Source organism: Girardinichthys multiradiatus, chromosome 21 (genome assembly GCF_021462225.1).
Source record: "Girardinichthys multiradiatus isolate DD_20200921_A chromosome 21, DD_fGirMul_XY1, whole genome shotgun sequence".
Classification (NCBI taxonomy): Eukaryota; Metazoa; Chordata; class Actinopteri; order Cyprinodontiformes; family Goodeidae; genus Girardinichthys; species Girardinichthys multiradiatus.
The window spans coordinates 38,570,310-38,586,049 of record NC_061813.1 but is presented as its reverse complement, the minus strand read 5'-3'; the positions used below and the strand labels follow the sequence as shown (position 1 = coordinate 38,586,049).

Below are 15,740 nucleotides of genomic sequence, written 5' to 3'. Positions count from 1 at the left end.
GCAGCAGAGTTCACTATAGACTTCCGTACCTTAGCGGCCTCATCTGGTTGGAATAACCAAGCTCTTAAAGGAGCATTCAATCACGCTTTAAATGAACATCTCAAGGATGAATTGGCCTGCAGAGATGAACCAGAGAGCCTTGAGGATTTTATTTCCCTGGCCATCAAAATTGACAACAGACTCCTGGAGAGGAAAGGAGAGAGGAGACAGCGGAGCCCTGCAAGACCCTGTTCCGAGTGCCCGCTGATCTCCAAGACCCAGGTATTCCAGACCACCGACGAGCCCATGCAGATTGGGTGAGCCCGACTAACCCCTGAGGAGAGAGAGCGGCGTTTTGACAGTAAGGTTTGTCTTTACTGCGGCCAGGCAGGTCGTTTTGTGGCTAAATGTTCCTCCCAACCAAAAAGGGGAGCCAGCCAATGAGAACGGGAGTCTTGGTGGGTAAGCATCACAACCAAACCTCCTGATTAACTCTTAGGCCCTGTCCCAATACCCACACTACACCCTACGCCCCTCTATGAAGTGTGTACTTTGTACAAGTGCATGTAAGGGTTGAAGTGCGGGTATTGGGACAGGGCCTTAATGCATCAGTAATTTTGGACAAAGAATCGTTTCCGGTTCAGGCTCTTGTGGATTCTGGTTGTGAGCAAAAACTTTATTGATGAAGACTTGGTTAATCAACTCAATATCCCCACCGAAGTATTATCCAAGCCTATTGGGGTAGCTGCCCTGGATGAAAAGTCTCTCACCCACATCACTAAAAGAACTGTTCCTATTGAACTTGTTATTTCTGGAAATCATCATAAGAGAATAACTTTTATGTTTTTCCTTCCCTGCAGTCCCCATAGTGTTGGGATAGCCTTGGCTGTCATTACACAATCCTCATTTTGATTGGACTCAGGCTCGGGTCGAGTCCTGGAGCACTTCTTGTCACTCTTCCTGTCTACGGTCGGCTCATGTTCAGCCAACCCACAGCAGCAACGGCAAGGTAGAGGAAACCCCAGATTTAACAGGTGTGCCTATTGACTACCATGATTTGAAGGAGGTATTTAGTAAACCTAAGACTCTGTCATTACCCCCACACAGACCTTACGATTGTGCTATAAATTTGTTTCCTGGAGCCACATTACCTTCCAGCAGACTTTACAACATTTCAAACCCTGAAAGGAAATGAATGGAAGAATATATTAATGAGTCTTTGGCCGCTGGAATAATTCGTCCGTCCACTTCTCCTCTAGAGGCAGGATTGTTTTTTGTTTTCTAAAAAAGATGGTACTCTCAGGCCTTGCATTGTCTACAGAGGATTCAATCAGACCTAAGAAACACCTACCATCTGGTTAGAATTAGAGAGGGAGATGAGTGGAAAACAGCTTTCAAAACCCCCATCGGACATTTTGAGTATTTGGTTTCTCATTCTCCTGAGTCTTTCTGCATGTGGGTCAGAGCCATTAACATTAAGATGACAATATTGTTGTTAATAACTTTATCTTACAGTAAAATAACCTTAAAATTTAATGTAAAAAACACAAATTTTGTGAAATACAATGAAGTTCCAGAAGAAGAACCTGTTTCATAAAAAATAAAACCTTCAACAGATGTTCAGGAAATAAGTGAAAGAAACACTTAGAGCAAGAAGTGTTTCTACATGTAATTTATTCAATATTGGTCTTTAAACAGGAAAACAGGTTTTAACAGACATCATTTCCTTTATTATACATATATAACCTGAAAGTCCTTTCTTTTTATTATTAGTGTTGTTTTTATCATCATTTTAAAGCAGCAGCAGCACAGCATTGATGTTTTGGTGGATTTTCACATGTTTGTCTTGTTTCAGTTTCTTTGATAATTAGAAACATCAAATGATTAAAAGTACTTGGTTGATAAAGAGCTGCTGAACTAACTGCTTTCTGTCTGACTGAAACAAAGCTGTTTCATCTCAGGATCTTCTGTTTGTTGGTTTGTTTTCCTCTATTTTTCACTCCTGTTTTCAGAAGAACATCAAGAGAAACAACCTGCTGATCCTGATGGACAGAAATCTGTGGGAAAATACATCTGAATATGTCTGTTTATAACGACTCATCCTGCAGGGATTATTTATGAAAAAGGCTCCAAAACTGCAGATACAAGTTTCCTCTTAGCTGATTAACCAGTTTAATACTTTGTCATTTAAACAAAATAAGACATTAAATTAATTAAAATAATGAAGCATTTACACAGTCAAAGATAAAATAAAATAATCATCCTTCATATTCTTTCAAAGATGAGGTTCTTGATGTTTCTACCAGTTTTATTCAACTCTTCATAAACTGGACTCTTGAGTTGAGATATCTGTCATGATATGGAGGATTGTAGTTTAGTGTTAGTTTTGTAGCTCAGTGAATTCTTTGGGTTTCATATTTTGAGTCTTTCTTGTGTTTTATGTTCAGCTGAGTTTTTTCTGTCTCCTGTGTTTTGTTGACACGTTTCCTTGTGTTCAGTCAGTCTCCCTCCATCAGCTGCCTTTAGTCTCCTGCTCCCTTTAAAGCTGCAGCAGGTCTGTGTTTTCCAGGAGTCCTTCTCTCTGTACATGTGTCCTCTGGTTGCTTCAGTCATCAGGTTCTCCTTCATGTTCCTGGTTTCTTCACGGTTCCTCCTTGTGCTCCATGTCATCCCCTTTGTCTTCCTTCTGTTCTTCTTCATGACGTCCTTCATTCTGTGTTTCGGACACAATGTTTAAATGTATTCCTTCTGATTCCCTGCAACAAAATCCATAATCATAGACAGTTCAGTTTAAAATGAATGATTCAATCTTCTTTAGAAATAAACTCATATTTCTAAAGACTTCATCTCATTTTCTCTTTCCATCCTTATCTAAGCAAGTTAAAATGTTTTACATTATGAAAGCAGTTGTGAATTTAAAGGACGTTAAATTATGTTTGTACTTTTCATTAGGAGCCATAATCCTCCATTACAAACTGAATTGTTCTTTAAGAAAACGTTTGTGTTCTTGGTTCATAAACTAACTTTCACTTTAAGCATGTAAAGAATCCTGTCGTCCACACCACTTTGATAGTTTCTGATGATGTACTTACTATGCTGCTCCAGCACCATTTTCAGTGGATGCTGGGCCTGATCCACTACAAAAGTTATGCATGACTGGAAGGATAAAGCAGATATTGAAAATGAATGCATGGGTACAGCATCAACAGAAGCAGAATGAACACAAGGTGTGGGTTTTACCGTTTTTCTTCTTCAAAAATCCTATGATTCCTGCTGCCACTATCACACCTGCTGCAATCAGACCTCCATTCACCTTCGAAGATGAAGCTTCAGCAGGATGTAAAGGTTCTGCATAGGAAGAGAGGGAATGTTTAGTCTCTCTACATAATTTATAACTGATTTAATTTAGAAATAACAAAAGGTTCCAACAGTTTTAACTTCAGTCGTCCTACAGCAGCAAGGTGACAGCACCTGTTCTATTTTCTGATTTAGGTTGTTTCTCCGTCTGCTGTGTTGGGAGATATAACTCGTCCCTCCATCTAATTTTCCTGAACCTCAATTCTAACCAGTTTATTAATAGAGAAAGTAGGTCTTGTTGGTTAAACCTAGTTTATTAGAGGAAAAAATTATAAAAATGATTTCGTCTACTTCACTCCAAGGTGGTGGTGGGTAAAGGTAATAAAAATACTAGATATTTCAACACAAGTTCTCCACAGTAGGTCACCTGGTTTACTAATAGTGGCTGTCATGTTGTTCCTCTGAGTTCTGATGGTGCAGCTGTAGGTCAGACCAGGATCATCATCTGAAACCATCAGAGAGCTGCTGATGTTGTAAAGCTTCTCTACAGTCTGCTGGACTGTGGTTGTGATATTTAGGGTGGTGTTGGATGGAGGGATGGTGGACCAGCTGAGTTCAGGTTGAAAGTAGATCCTCTCTGAGCTGCAGATGATTCTGTTTTCCACCTGAGAGATGCTGACTTTAGAGACTGGAGCTGAAAAACAACCAAAATGCATTAAAAATGCAACACCAAAGAAAAGCAACTAGAAATTTATATTTAAAGTATTTAATAATGTAGTCCTACGTTCTGTTTTAAGGCTAACAAATGATTCTTCATATCCACTGATGGTGCTGGTGTAACATTTGTATTTTCCCTCATCCTGAACCTTCACTCTTCTCAGCAGCAGGGAGGCGTTTCCTCTGGAGATCTGATCCTGAAACAGCGATGTCCGGTTCTTAAAGTTCTGGTTCTGGTGTCCCAGCTGATCTCTGCCCTCATAGTAGGAGTGGACCACAGAGTCTCCAGCTGACACTTGGATCCAGTGGATGAGCAGATGATCTCTAAACTGGAACTGACAGGGTAACATGCAGCTCTCACTAAAAACACAGGAGACCTCAGGATCTGCAACAGGAAAAACATGCATCATATTAGAAAAAATAAGAAATCCTTTTGATTCAGTTTAAATATTGTTGATGTTTCGGTTATTCTATCAGAGCAGAAACTGAACACCAGATCATTTTTATAATCATCAAATAACAATGATGTCTAACAACACTGAGGACAAATGAAGTCTGTAAATCATCCAGATTTTCAGGCTGTGGATGTTAGCTGCCTTTAGTTGACCAATCAACATGTTCCAACTTGATAAGACGCGCAAAGCTGATCTACTAACCAGGTGCACCGAGGATTGCATCTGTCAAATGAACAAAATAGTCGGCATAATCACTTAGCATGTTTGCCTTCATGAATAGGCAGAACATGTGCTGATCTTCAGAACATGCAACATTTGGGAGGAGGATATGCAAATATAATTAGCTGCCATCCACAATGCTCTGTTATGTCTGGATGCACTGGAGGAGCGCTTCTATATAGCCCAGAAAAGGTGGTGCAGATTATAGTTATGTAATATAGGACTGCAGACAATCTTTATGCAGATAAACCAAAACAAAAAACACCATGACTGAACCTAAATATTGTGGCATGTAAACAAATCTGAACTTCAACAGCCACCAAAGACTAGAAACAGGGACACTGAAGGAAAAACTAATAAAACAGCTGTCCTGAGCGCTGCTGAAAGTGTGCTCTCCTATCTTGTGTGCAGGAGAGATTTTCCTTTACAAGCTCCATACAAAACACATTTATGTTCAATTAAATAATTATGTTATTATGAGCCTACCTTGGTTTGCATCGGATAAAGCAGGTCATATCCCTCGATTCCAACAATCTGCTTGTCACAGAATGTGAGCAAACAGCTTTCACAGGTCTAACTTATTTCCATCTTTTCAAATGTTTTTAAAAAGTGCATTATAATATTTATTATTATTATTATTATTATTATTATCTCAAACTCCATTGGTTCAAACTTCATCTTTCTTATATGGCCAACCGGCTTTCCCAAACTGTCCACAGTGACCGCCAGTAGCACACTCCAAAGTCTCAATTAAATAGGTCCAAACCAGTTTTGCACCTGTTACCGTTTACACAACCAATCTTGGCACATCACCCACAACACGCCTATCAATTGTATGTGCATTTTTTTCTCTGTTCACGCAATGTAACATTCCTTAGTAGGAATCTCAGTAATTCAAACCCCAAAGTGTTTTCAGGACTGTGAAGTTATCCCTGCTACATCTGACCCTGGGAAACTGGTTCTGAAAAAATGGTTTCTAGTTGTGTTTGATAAGATTTCACTTGAAGTTCAAAATTTCTTTTTTTTGTACTTTAGAACTAAATCCATTTATTACACTTTACTAAATTCTTCTAAAATCCTATTGAATCCACAGAGTTAGATTTTAGTTGATGACTTTGAGCCAAAATTAAACATACTTATTTTTCTGTTTTATTTTCACATAATATGAAAGTAAAAGGAAAACACTCCCTCTGTCAGTTTAAGGGTTTTAATGTATAAATGTAGCGGTCTTTGCCAGTTTCTAAAGGTATTTATATCAAACTTCATGTGTACAAAACCTTAGATCTGGTTACCTGCTCTCAGTATTTATTACACAAATAGGAAGGCCGAAACAGAAAAGCTCTATTTAGAAATAACAGATTAGAAAACCTTAAAGTTAACACAGGGTGTACTTTCTTTTTTCTGACTGTGTGCAATTGTTATGTTTTTAGTCATTTTTAGGAGGATTTGCATTAAAATATTACATAATCTTATAAGATGCGTCTAATTGTTTAACTTTAAGCAGAACAAACCTTCGTCTTTTCCTAAACCTGAGCTGCTGAATAAAAATGTCTGAAATGAAACTTAGAACTTCCAGCTGATTAAAACACTGTCTTTATAAAGTTTGTCTATATTCTGGAACAAATCAGCTCTACTTTATAAAACAAAGCTTTTCTGGTTTAAATATTTACAGTCTGGATGTAAAAAATGATGGTAAGTAGCTGAAAGATCAATCCTGTAATATTTTACTATAATATTTTCTCATTAAGTGTTACGAAGCGTTCAGTGTTCAAGTTTCTTGGTGTTTGTTCAGTCATAAGATTAAAAAATCAGAGGAACAACAAACCCTCTTTAAGTTCACATCAGAATAAGAAGGTGCACTAAAAGTTTAACTCACCTGCTTCAGAAACAGACAGAAGAAAAGTTATAAAGAGCAAGATGTTAAGGATCATGATCCTGGCCATTGTTGTTGTGTATGATCAGCTGTTTAGAAGTTACTTAGAAGTTATTAATGGGAGCGCTACAGAAAAATCTGATACGTCAGAAATAAAATGCAGTCCAGAATGTTGCAGATTCACATTCCAGTTTTATCTGCCTTAGTTTCATGTAAGGTGCCTTAACACTTTTAGCTCCAAATGACATCAGGTTAGTCAAGCAATAAAAATGTCTTTAAAAAAGCTTTTGTCACGAAGTGAAACTTTTGGACTCTGTTTATGGCTTTGTGTTTGTTTACCTTTTGCTTAGATTTTTCTATTTTGGTTTTTCTTTTCTCCCTCTTCCGCCTCCTAGTGTTTACTTTTATGGTTGATTTCTTATTACTTTGTATGGTTTATTATTAATGTAATTATTTATTATTATTTCTTGGTCTTCCCTGGATTCTCTAGTTTTATTTCTCTTTAGTATCTTTGTGTTTAATTGTGTTTTATTTATTCCTTTGCATTTTTCTTGTTTACTAGTTTATTTTCTGTTTCCTTTCCAGTTAATTCAGTCAGTGTGGTTTTAGGTTTGTTTTCTTTTGTATTCAGGTTTTCTTTATGGGTTCTTTGTTTGTTCTCAGGTTGTTATTGTTGTTCCTATGTTCCCTCTAGTTTCTCTGTTTACTTTAGTCATGATTATTCTAGTTTTCTTATTCCCCATTTGATTATGCTTTGTTTTTTGCCACGCCTTGCGTTGGGAAACCTGCAGTGATTTTGCTACGTTTTTTTGACCTGGTAAATAAATCTTTGAATTACAAAGATGATCCTGCCGAGCTCTTGTCTGCACTTTGGTCTGATCCAAAACCCCATCGTGACAGTTTTTTACAATAATCTCATCCTCATGTTTATAACCTAATGACACAGATGATGATCTATAACCATGTCTTCTCATTTTCTCATAGCTTATATCCTTATTTTTGGTGTACTTATTGCACATCTATACAGATTATATTGTGATACGTAAAACATGTTTATATGTGTAAAAAGTTTTGTTCTTATCTTATTTTTCTCTTTTAACGTAAGTTTACCTGCTTAAAGGTTATTATTTTTAAAAGGTACTTTTATTCTGACAAACGAAAAACAAAATAGATGTTTTCATCACAGTTTGGACTGGATAAATAAAAATGCTCATCTCTACCATATATGCAAAATAATGATGCAAAAGACGTCTCTTAATTTTCAGGATCAGTTCTGGTTTCAGCTCAGATGTTCCACAAATCCATACATAGAAAAATATACACTATGTTGCCAAAAGGATCATAATCGTAAAAAGTAAAGTAATTATAATAGACCCAATAAAAATGCCACCACAGAAAATGTGTTTCTTCACTCAACACTTACAATAACTCATCTAATCTCACACAATAACCAAAATTACAACAAATGACACAACAAAAGCTCCCAATCCAGGTCACCATGGCGATCTCTCAGCTGCTCAACTTTGTCTTCTCATTATTGTAGCTCCTGCATGTATCGCTGCACCCTCTCATGTTCCTGATAATGACCTGTTTTATTTAAAATCACTGTAGATCTCCTCCATGGTATATTTAACCACAGGAAGCCATTATGCTGCCATGGTTACAGCTGGTATGAATTTCCCTCGTTATGCTGCCCCCTGCTGGCAAACGCAAGTAAGTGTATGAATCTTTCTTTAGCAGTTTGTTTTCCAGAACCAGTCCATTAACTGTTCAAATTTATTCTGAGGCCAAAACTACACAAATAACTGAACAGAGAGAGGAGAGATATTTCCTTTAAGTTGTAGTTTTAGTACATCTATTAAACTTTAGACTAGTGTGGTAGATTTTTAACAAATGTCTGAAACCATTTGAAGATGTTAAACAACTTTCACTTTTAAACCAAATATCTGCCACGTTTATTCCAGACACCTAAAAACTACTTAGACAAAACACTCACTGGTTAGGAAAGAAAGTTCATTTTATTTATAAAGCACCTTTCACAGATAACAGTCACAAAGTGCCTGAACAGAAACATTAAAATATGACTGAAAAGACTAAAAACTAATGAAATGATCCAGATGATTAAACCAAATCTGGAATCACATTTAAATATATAGAGAAAAATCACATTTGAATGAGAAAGTCTTTTTAAATGACTCCAGACTAATGAACAAATAATAAAATATACAGTTCAGCTCCAAAGGAACAAACCTTTTATAAGACATTTTATTTACAATTAAATACACCAAAACTGGTTTTACTAGCTGGTCTTTATTCTGCCCTCTTGGAGAGCAAGAAATCTCCTGATACTACAGCACCACCTACAGGCCTGGTTCAAAACAGCCACTGACAGACAAAACACATTTTATGTCATTATATAAATAAGTTTAGACTCAACAATAAATCAGTAAAATCACATAAACATGATTCAAAATCACATGCATGATAAAACAAAGCTGCATCTGGACATGTTGGATTTTACATATTTATGTCATATTTGGGATTTACATTCATTTCAAAGAAACTGTTTTATTTGTCCAAGTTAACACAGTGAACTCAGTTTTCACCACAACTGTGGAAAAAGAGTTTTACCAAAATTAAATCATGACTTTAATATTGACTAGTTGTTTCTGCATATTTTAGAAGGAGTTAATGCACTTTTTGCATGTTTACATCTAGAAACAGTTTGTTACTCAAAAGGAAAATAGAAAATAAAGCACATGATCTGCTTCTAAACACAAAAATAGAAATAAAAACCTTTTTGGCATTTTTTTATCTAAAGATTATGTCTATACCTTACTATATTGTTGTTAATACCTTTATCTTAAAATAAAAGATTATGTTAAAAACATAGATTTTGTGAAATAGACATTTTGTTTTACAAGAGAAACCTGTTCCATAAAAAAATAAATCCTATAAAACTGAAGCATCAGTAAAAACAGACATTCAGGAAATGATCATCTGCACCTATTTTATGTTTCTTTGATTACATATACCTGATTTCTATCAACTCCGTTGTATTTAAGTCCATGTTTCTGCTCCCTCATTGTCGGGTCATTTTTCTATTCAGCTGTCCTGGTGTAAATCCTGCTACTTGACTTTTATGTAGTGTCCTGTAAGTTTAGTTTTTGTTTTATTAAATGTATCCATCCACCATGCGCCTGCTGCTTTTGTCCTTCACCACAGCAAATTATGACAGAAAAAAGGTAAATTAAACAGTTTTTAACAGACATCATTTACTTCACTAAACATTTAATCTGAAAAAAAATCTATTTCAATGCCTTTTTTTATTCTGAAACATTAATTATTTACTACATGGGTTGAACAATGAAACTGAAACATCTGTCATTTTAGTGTGGGAGGTTTCATGGCTAAATTGGACCAGCCTGGTAGCCAGTCTTCATTGATTGCACATTGCACCAGTAAGAGCAGAGTGTGAAGGTTCAATTAGCAGGGTAAGAGCACAGTTTTGCTCAAAATATTGAAATGCACACAACATTATGGGTGACATACCAGAGTTCAAAAGAGGACAAATTGTTGGTGCACGTCTTGCTGGTGCATCTGTGACCAAGACAGCAAGTCTTTGTGATGTATCAAGAGCCACGGTATTCAGGGTAATGTCAGCATACCACCAAGAAGGACGAACCACATCCAACAGGATTAACTGGACGCTAGAAGAAGCTGTCTGAAAGGGCTGTTCGGATGCTAACCCGGATTGTATCCAAAAAACATAAAACCACGGCTGCCCAAATCACGGCAGAATTAAATGTGCACCTCAACTCTCCTGTTTCCACCAGAACTGTCCGTCGGGAGCTCCACAGGGTCAATATACACGACCGGGCTGCTATAGCCAAACCTTTGGTCACTCATGCCAATGCCAAACATCAGTTTCAATGGTGCAAGGAGCACAAATCTTGGGCTGTGGACAATATGAAACATGTATTGTTCTCTAATGAGTCCACCTTTACTGTTTTCCCCACATCCGGGAGAGTTACGGTGTGGAGAAGCCCCAAAGAAGCGTACCACCCAGACTGTTTCATGCCCAGAGTGAAGCATGGGAGTGGATCAGTGATAGTTTGGGCTGCCATATCATGGCATTCCCTTGGCCCAATACTTGTGCTAGATGGGCGCGTCACTGCCAAGGACTACCGAACCATTCTTGAGGACCATGTGCATCCAATGGTTCAAACATTGTATCCTGAAGGTGGTGCCGTGTATCAGGATGACAATGCACCAATACACACAGCAAGACTGGTGAAAGATTGGTTTGATGAACATGAAAGTGAAGTTGAACATCTCCCATGGCCTGCACAGTCACCAGATCTAAATATCATTGAGCCACTTTGGGGTGTTTTGGAGGAGCGAGTCAGGAAACGTTTTCCTCCACCAGTATCACGTAGTGACCTGACCACTATCCTGCAAGAAGAATGGCTTAAAATCCCTCTGACCACTGTGCAGGACTTGGATATGTCATTCCCAAGACGAATTGATGTTGTATTGGCCGCAAAAGGAGGCCCTACACCATACTAATAAATTATTGTGGTCTAAAACCAGGTGTTTCAGTTTCATTGTCCAACCCCTGTACCAGTCCTTTCTTTTTATTATTAATGGTGTTTTTGAATTATCGTTTCCATTTAAAAGCAACAGCACATCATGGATGTTTGCGAAGACCTAAAGCTCTCAGTAAAGTAATTACCCTGACCTTTACGTGACCTTTTTATTCTGACTGAAATGGAGTCGAAGACGAAAATTCAATCTGGGAGACTCACCCCTCCTCCAGCTTCACCCAATGGATTCTCCGTGCGTCTCCGCGCCAACCAATCAGCTTCAAATCTGCAATAATCCTCAGTCAATGATTCTTCAAGGCTCCACATTTAAAGACTCCCATCCATGGATCTCTCAGCTGTCAGACGAGCTTCGATTCTCCTTCTAAACATCTACAAGATACTCCTGCCTGTAACCCAGCTCCTGCTACCACTTCACCCGCTCGTCCCCGGCAGCAGCTTCTCTTTCGAGCAGTCATCCAGCACCCCAGGCTTCCTCGTCTTCTTCTACTCCGGTTCTCCCTCAATCCTCCCTGCTTCGTTCATTCCGTTCATGGATTCTCTCCAGCGCTCAAACTATCATCCATTACTCAGCTTCTTCAGAAGTTTGCTTCCATCTCTGCCACGTCACCACTTCCTGGTCTCCTTTAGCATTTCAGACGTCTTCTGCTCTTAACCCTAAATATGCTCGATCTCATCAGTCCCTCATCATCGACATTCATTTCAATCATGGCTTTCCGATTTTCTACTATATTACATTCCTTCTCTGTCAAGCGGCTTCCTCTTTCACGCAATCAGAAGTCCGCTAAACCGTTCATTCTCGTCAATGAAAGTTATATCATCACGCAAACCACAGCTTCTCTACTGGCGACTTCTCTGGGACAGTTTGCTTCTGCAGGCCTCAGAGAGAAAGTAAGCAATGCTTATACCTTAATTTACCCCCTTTTTATGAATGAATACCGGATTCTTTCAACAGCAATTCATCAGTACTTAACTTGTGCATATGATCGATGATCTTATGACAGCCTTGGATCCAGTTGAAGGGTTTATGTCTGTTTGCCAGCAAAGAGACATCAGTGCACTTCCTCCTCCTATCCCGATGATCACCGGCGTGGAAGTCGAACCATTGGAAATGTGGGGGGTTTATACGGGCAGTGGCATCATGGGAAGTCCGCTGTTACCCCCAATTCTTAAGTTGTGCCGGAAGTAGGTTAATGCAATTTATTTTGAAAGTTCCAGGAAAGTCTGTACTGGCCTTTTCACGTTGTAACCATGGCTGTGGGTCCCAACATTAACTTTCAGTACCATTTCCAATCACCGTTGGGTCTGATTCTGATCCATCATATTTCCCATTAGATGCTGCAAGCACTGGATCCTCTTTAGCTCTATGAGGATAAAGCAGGTGTAGAAAATGAATTTATTAGTTGTTTTCTTTGAGACAGCAGAAATATTCAGTTAAGAGAAAATAATCTTTAGAAGCAGAATGAATGCAGTTCATTTAAAACAGAACACAGAGTGCGGTTTTACCTTGTTTTACTTTCTCCTTAAAAACCAGACTACCACTCCAATGATTCCTGCTGCCACTATCAAAGCTCCTACAATCAGACCAATCACCTTCCAGGATGAAGCTTCACCAGGATGTAAAGGTTCTGCTTAGGAAGCGGTGGAAAGTTTAGTCTCTTTGCATAATTTATAACTCTTCTCATTTATAAATAACAAAAGGTTTAAACAGCTTTAACTTCACAGCCGTCCTACAGTAGCACAGTGACAGCAACTGTACTATGTTCTGATTTAGGTTATTGGTCTGCAGTGATTGGAGATACAACTCGTCCCTCCACCTAATTTTCCTCAGCTACAATTCTAACCATTTTAATTTAGCAGAGAAAGTAGGTCTGGATTTTTAAATCTAATTTATTAGTGGAAAAATGTAGGAAATAAGATAATCTACTTCACTTCAAGGTGCTGCTGGGTAAATTAATAAAAATATTAGATATTTCAACACAAGTTCTCCACAGTAGGTCACCTGGTTTACTAATAGTGGCTGTCATGTTGTTCCTCTGAGTTCTGATGGTGCAGCTGTAGGTCAGACCAGGATCATCATCTGAAACCATCAGAGAGCTGCTGATGTTGTAAAGCTTCTCTTCAGTCTGCTGGACTGTGGTTCTGTTCTGCAGGGTGGTGTTGGATGGAGGGATGGTGGACCAGCTGAGTTCAGGTTGAGGGTAGATCCTCTCTGAGCTGCAGATGATCCTGTTTTCTTCCTGAGAGATGCTGACTTTAGAGACTGGAGCTGAAAAATAACCAAAATTAAATAAACAAAAAGTAATAAAGATATTAAATATCAAATAAATTTGAATATTACTAAAAGGTTAATTTATTTCACTAACTCAGTTCACAAGTTAAGACATTATAATTAAAGATCTTTAGATTATAGATTAATTACACACAATCTGATGTATTTTTAATACCTCCTAAAAGGTTATTATTTTTAAAACCTACTTTTATTCTGACAAACGAAAAACAAAATAAATGTTTTCATCACAGTTTGAACTGGATAAATAAAAATGCTCATCTCTACCATATATGCAAAATAATGATGCAAAAGACGTCTCTTAATTTTCAGGATCAGTTCTGGTTTCAGCTCAGATGTTCCCCAAATCCATACATAGAAAAATATACACTATGTTGCCAAAAGGATCATAATCGTAAAAAGTAAAGTAATTATAATAGACCCAATAAAAATGCCACCACAGAAAATGTGTTTCTTCACTCAACACTTACAATAACTCATCTAATCTCACACAATAACCAAAATTACAACAAATGACACAACAAAAGCTCCCAATCCAGGTCACCATGGCGATCTCTCAGCTGCTCAACTTTGTCTTCTCATTATTGTAGCTCCTGCATGTATCGCTGCACCCTCTCATGTTCCTGATAATTACCTGTTTTATTTTAAATCACTGTAGATCTCCTCCATGGTATATTTAACCACAGGAAGCCATTATGCTGCCATGGTTACAGCTGGTATGAATTTCCCTCGTTATGCTGCCCCCTGCTGGCAAACGCAAGTAAGTGTATGAATCTTTCTTTAGCAGTTTGTTTTCCAGAACCAGTCCATTAACTGTTCAAATTTATTCTGAGGCCAAAAATACACAAATAACTGAACAGAGAGAGGAGAGATATTTCCTTTAAGTTGTAGTTTTAGTACATCTATTAAACTTTAGACTAGTGTGGATAGTATGGAAATAATATGTTGATACTAGAGTTTATCTGGGGTCAATAAACATTATATTGTCAATAAATATCAAAATAACATGGGAGAAAATTGACATCTCTACTGATAATGAGTCCCTTACTTTAATTAAATGATGTTCAGAACTGGGAAATAATCCTGAGTCGTGTGTTTTCTTTGTTAAAGACACTGGTTCTTCCAACACTTGTTGGGCCAGTTGGTTTGTACCATGTTTCAACCTGCCTGTGTGTGACAGTGTGATGTGTTTCAGCTCAGGTCCAACAATGAAAACTGAACCTGCAACATGCAGATTTACTGTAAACACAGCGGTGATTTTAAGCTTCATGATTAATGTCCAAGGACCCAGATGTTCTTGTCTCTGATGTTTTCATGGTGCAGCTTTTGGTAAAATCAACTGGTTAAAAAGATCAGTGGAGATTCATGCAGTTTCCAGGAATTAGGGCCTAACAGACCTGTTAGTTACAGCAGAGCTCTTACCGTCTATCTGGAGGTTAATGAATGAATTTATGGTTCCTCTGATGGTGCTGCTGAAGCAGTTATATTTTCCCTGGTCTTGAACCTTCACCTCTGTCAGCAGAAGTGAGACGTTACCTCTGGAGATCTGATCGTTGAACAGTGCCGTCCTGCCTCTGAAGTTCTGGTCCTGATGACCTAGCTGGTCTTGGTTCTGGTAGAATGAGTGAACATGAAGGTCTCCCTGTAAATAAAACCAGTGGACGACGATTTCATCTCCAGCTTTGAGGCTACATGGTAGCATGCAGCTCTCCATGAAAACACAGGACACGTCTGTGTCTGAAAGAGAAACAAACCTTCAACATAGAAACAAAACCACCAGGTCCAATTTATACAAAACTGTAGTAATAAAAACACCTCTAACCTGATCTGGAGAAAGTTACCATGAAAAGAAATGTAGTAATAAATAAAACCATCCTGCTAGGTTTGAGTGCTGGGTTGGAAAAATGATTCTGGTTTTCTGATTCCTGAAAATTCTTCCATTTCAAATCAGATTAGTCCTTATATTGTGTTGTTTTTGTACTAACTCTGAACAGAATGTGTGCTATTAGTGTTACTACTGCAGGAAAGAGAGCTTGAATTTCAACAGAAATAATGGACTTGACAGAAAATAAGCTGCAAATGGATGAGTTTTTGACAAAGTTTGACCTCAGAAACACAAAAGGATGAGTTATACTAGAAAGGAGCACACAAAGAACATGGAGTCAGAGATCTTTCTGCAAATCCAATTTAATGTGTTCATTTTTTTTACGTTGTTTTTTTTATGAAAAGAATCGATTGGTAGATTTTCTTTGTCAGGACGTCTCATCAGAAACTCTGCAGCCAAACATTGTTTTATTCAGTAATAT

The 15,740-nt window shown here is 37.8% G+C and overlaps 1 protein-coding gene across 1 annotated transcript; it reads right to left on the bottom strand.

The window, feature by feature from the left end:
- Positions 1-1,636: 1,636 nt before the first annotated feature.
- Positions 1,637-15,342, bottom strand: LOC124857895 (CD276 antigen-like). Its single transcript, XM_047349456.1, has 9 exons — positions 15,257-15,342; positions 14,857-15,171; positions 13,147-13,413; positions 6,544-6,612; positions 4,061-4,378; positions 3,704-3,970; positions 3,220-3,327; positions 3,072-3,135; positions 1,637-2,735 (listed from the first exon to the last, which is right to left on the bottom strand). Coding segments are annotated over exons 1-9 (1,461 nt in total). The 5' UTR covers positions 15,309-15,342; the 3' UTR covers positions 1,637-2,734.
- Positions 15,343-15,740: the final 398 nt, after the last annotated feature.

Coding starts and splice junctions, on each gene's coding strand:
- LOC124857895 (XM_047349456.1), bottom strand. CDS start 15,308: ATGGTTTTATTTATTACTACATTTCTTTTCATGGTAACTTTCTCCAGA. Junction 6,613..13,146: donor AGCCACTATTAGTAAACCAG/GTGACCTACTGT, acceptor CATACACAACAA/CAATGGCCAGGATCATGATC. Junction 4,379..6,543: donor TCTGTCTGTTTCTGAAGCAG/GTGAGTTAAACT, acceptor TTCCTGTTGCAG/ATCCTGAGGTCTCCTGTGTT.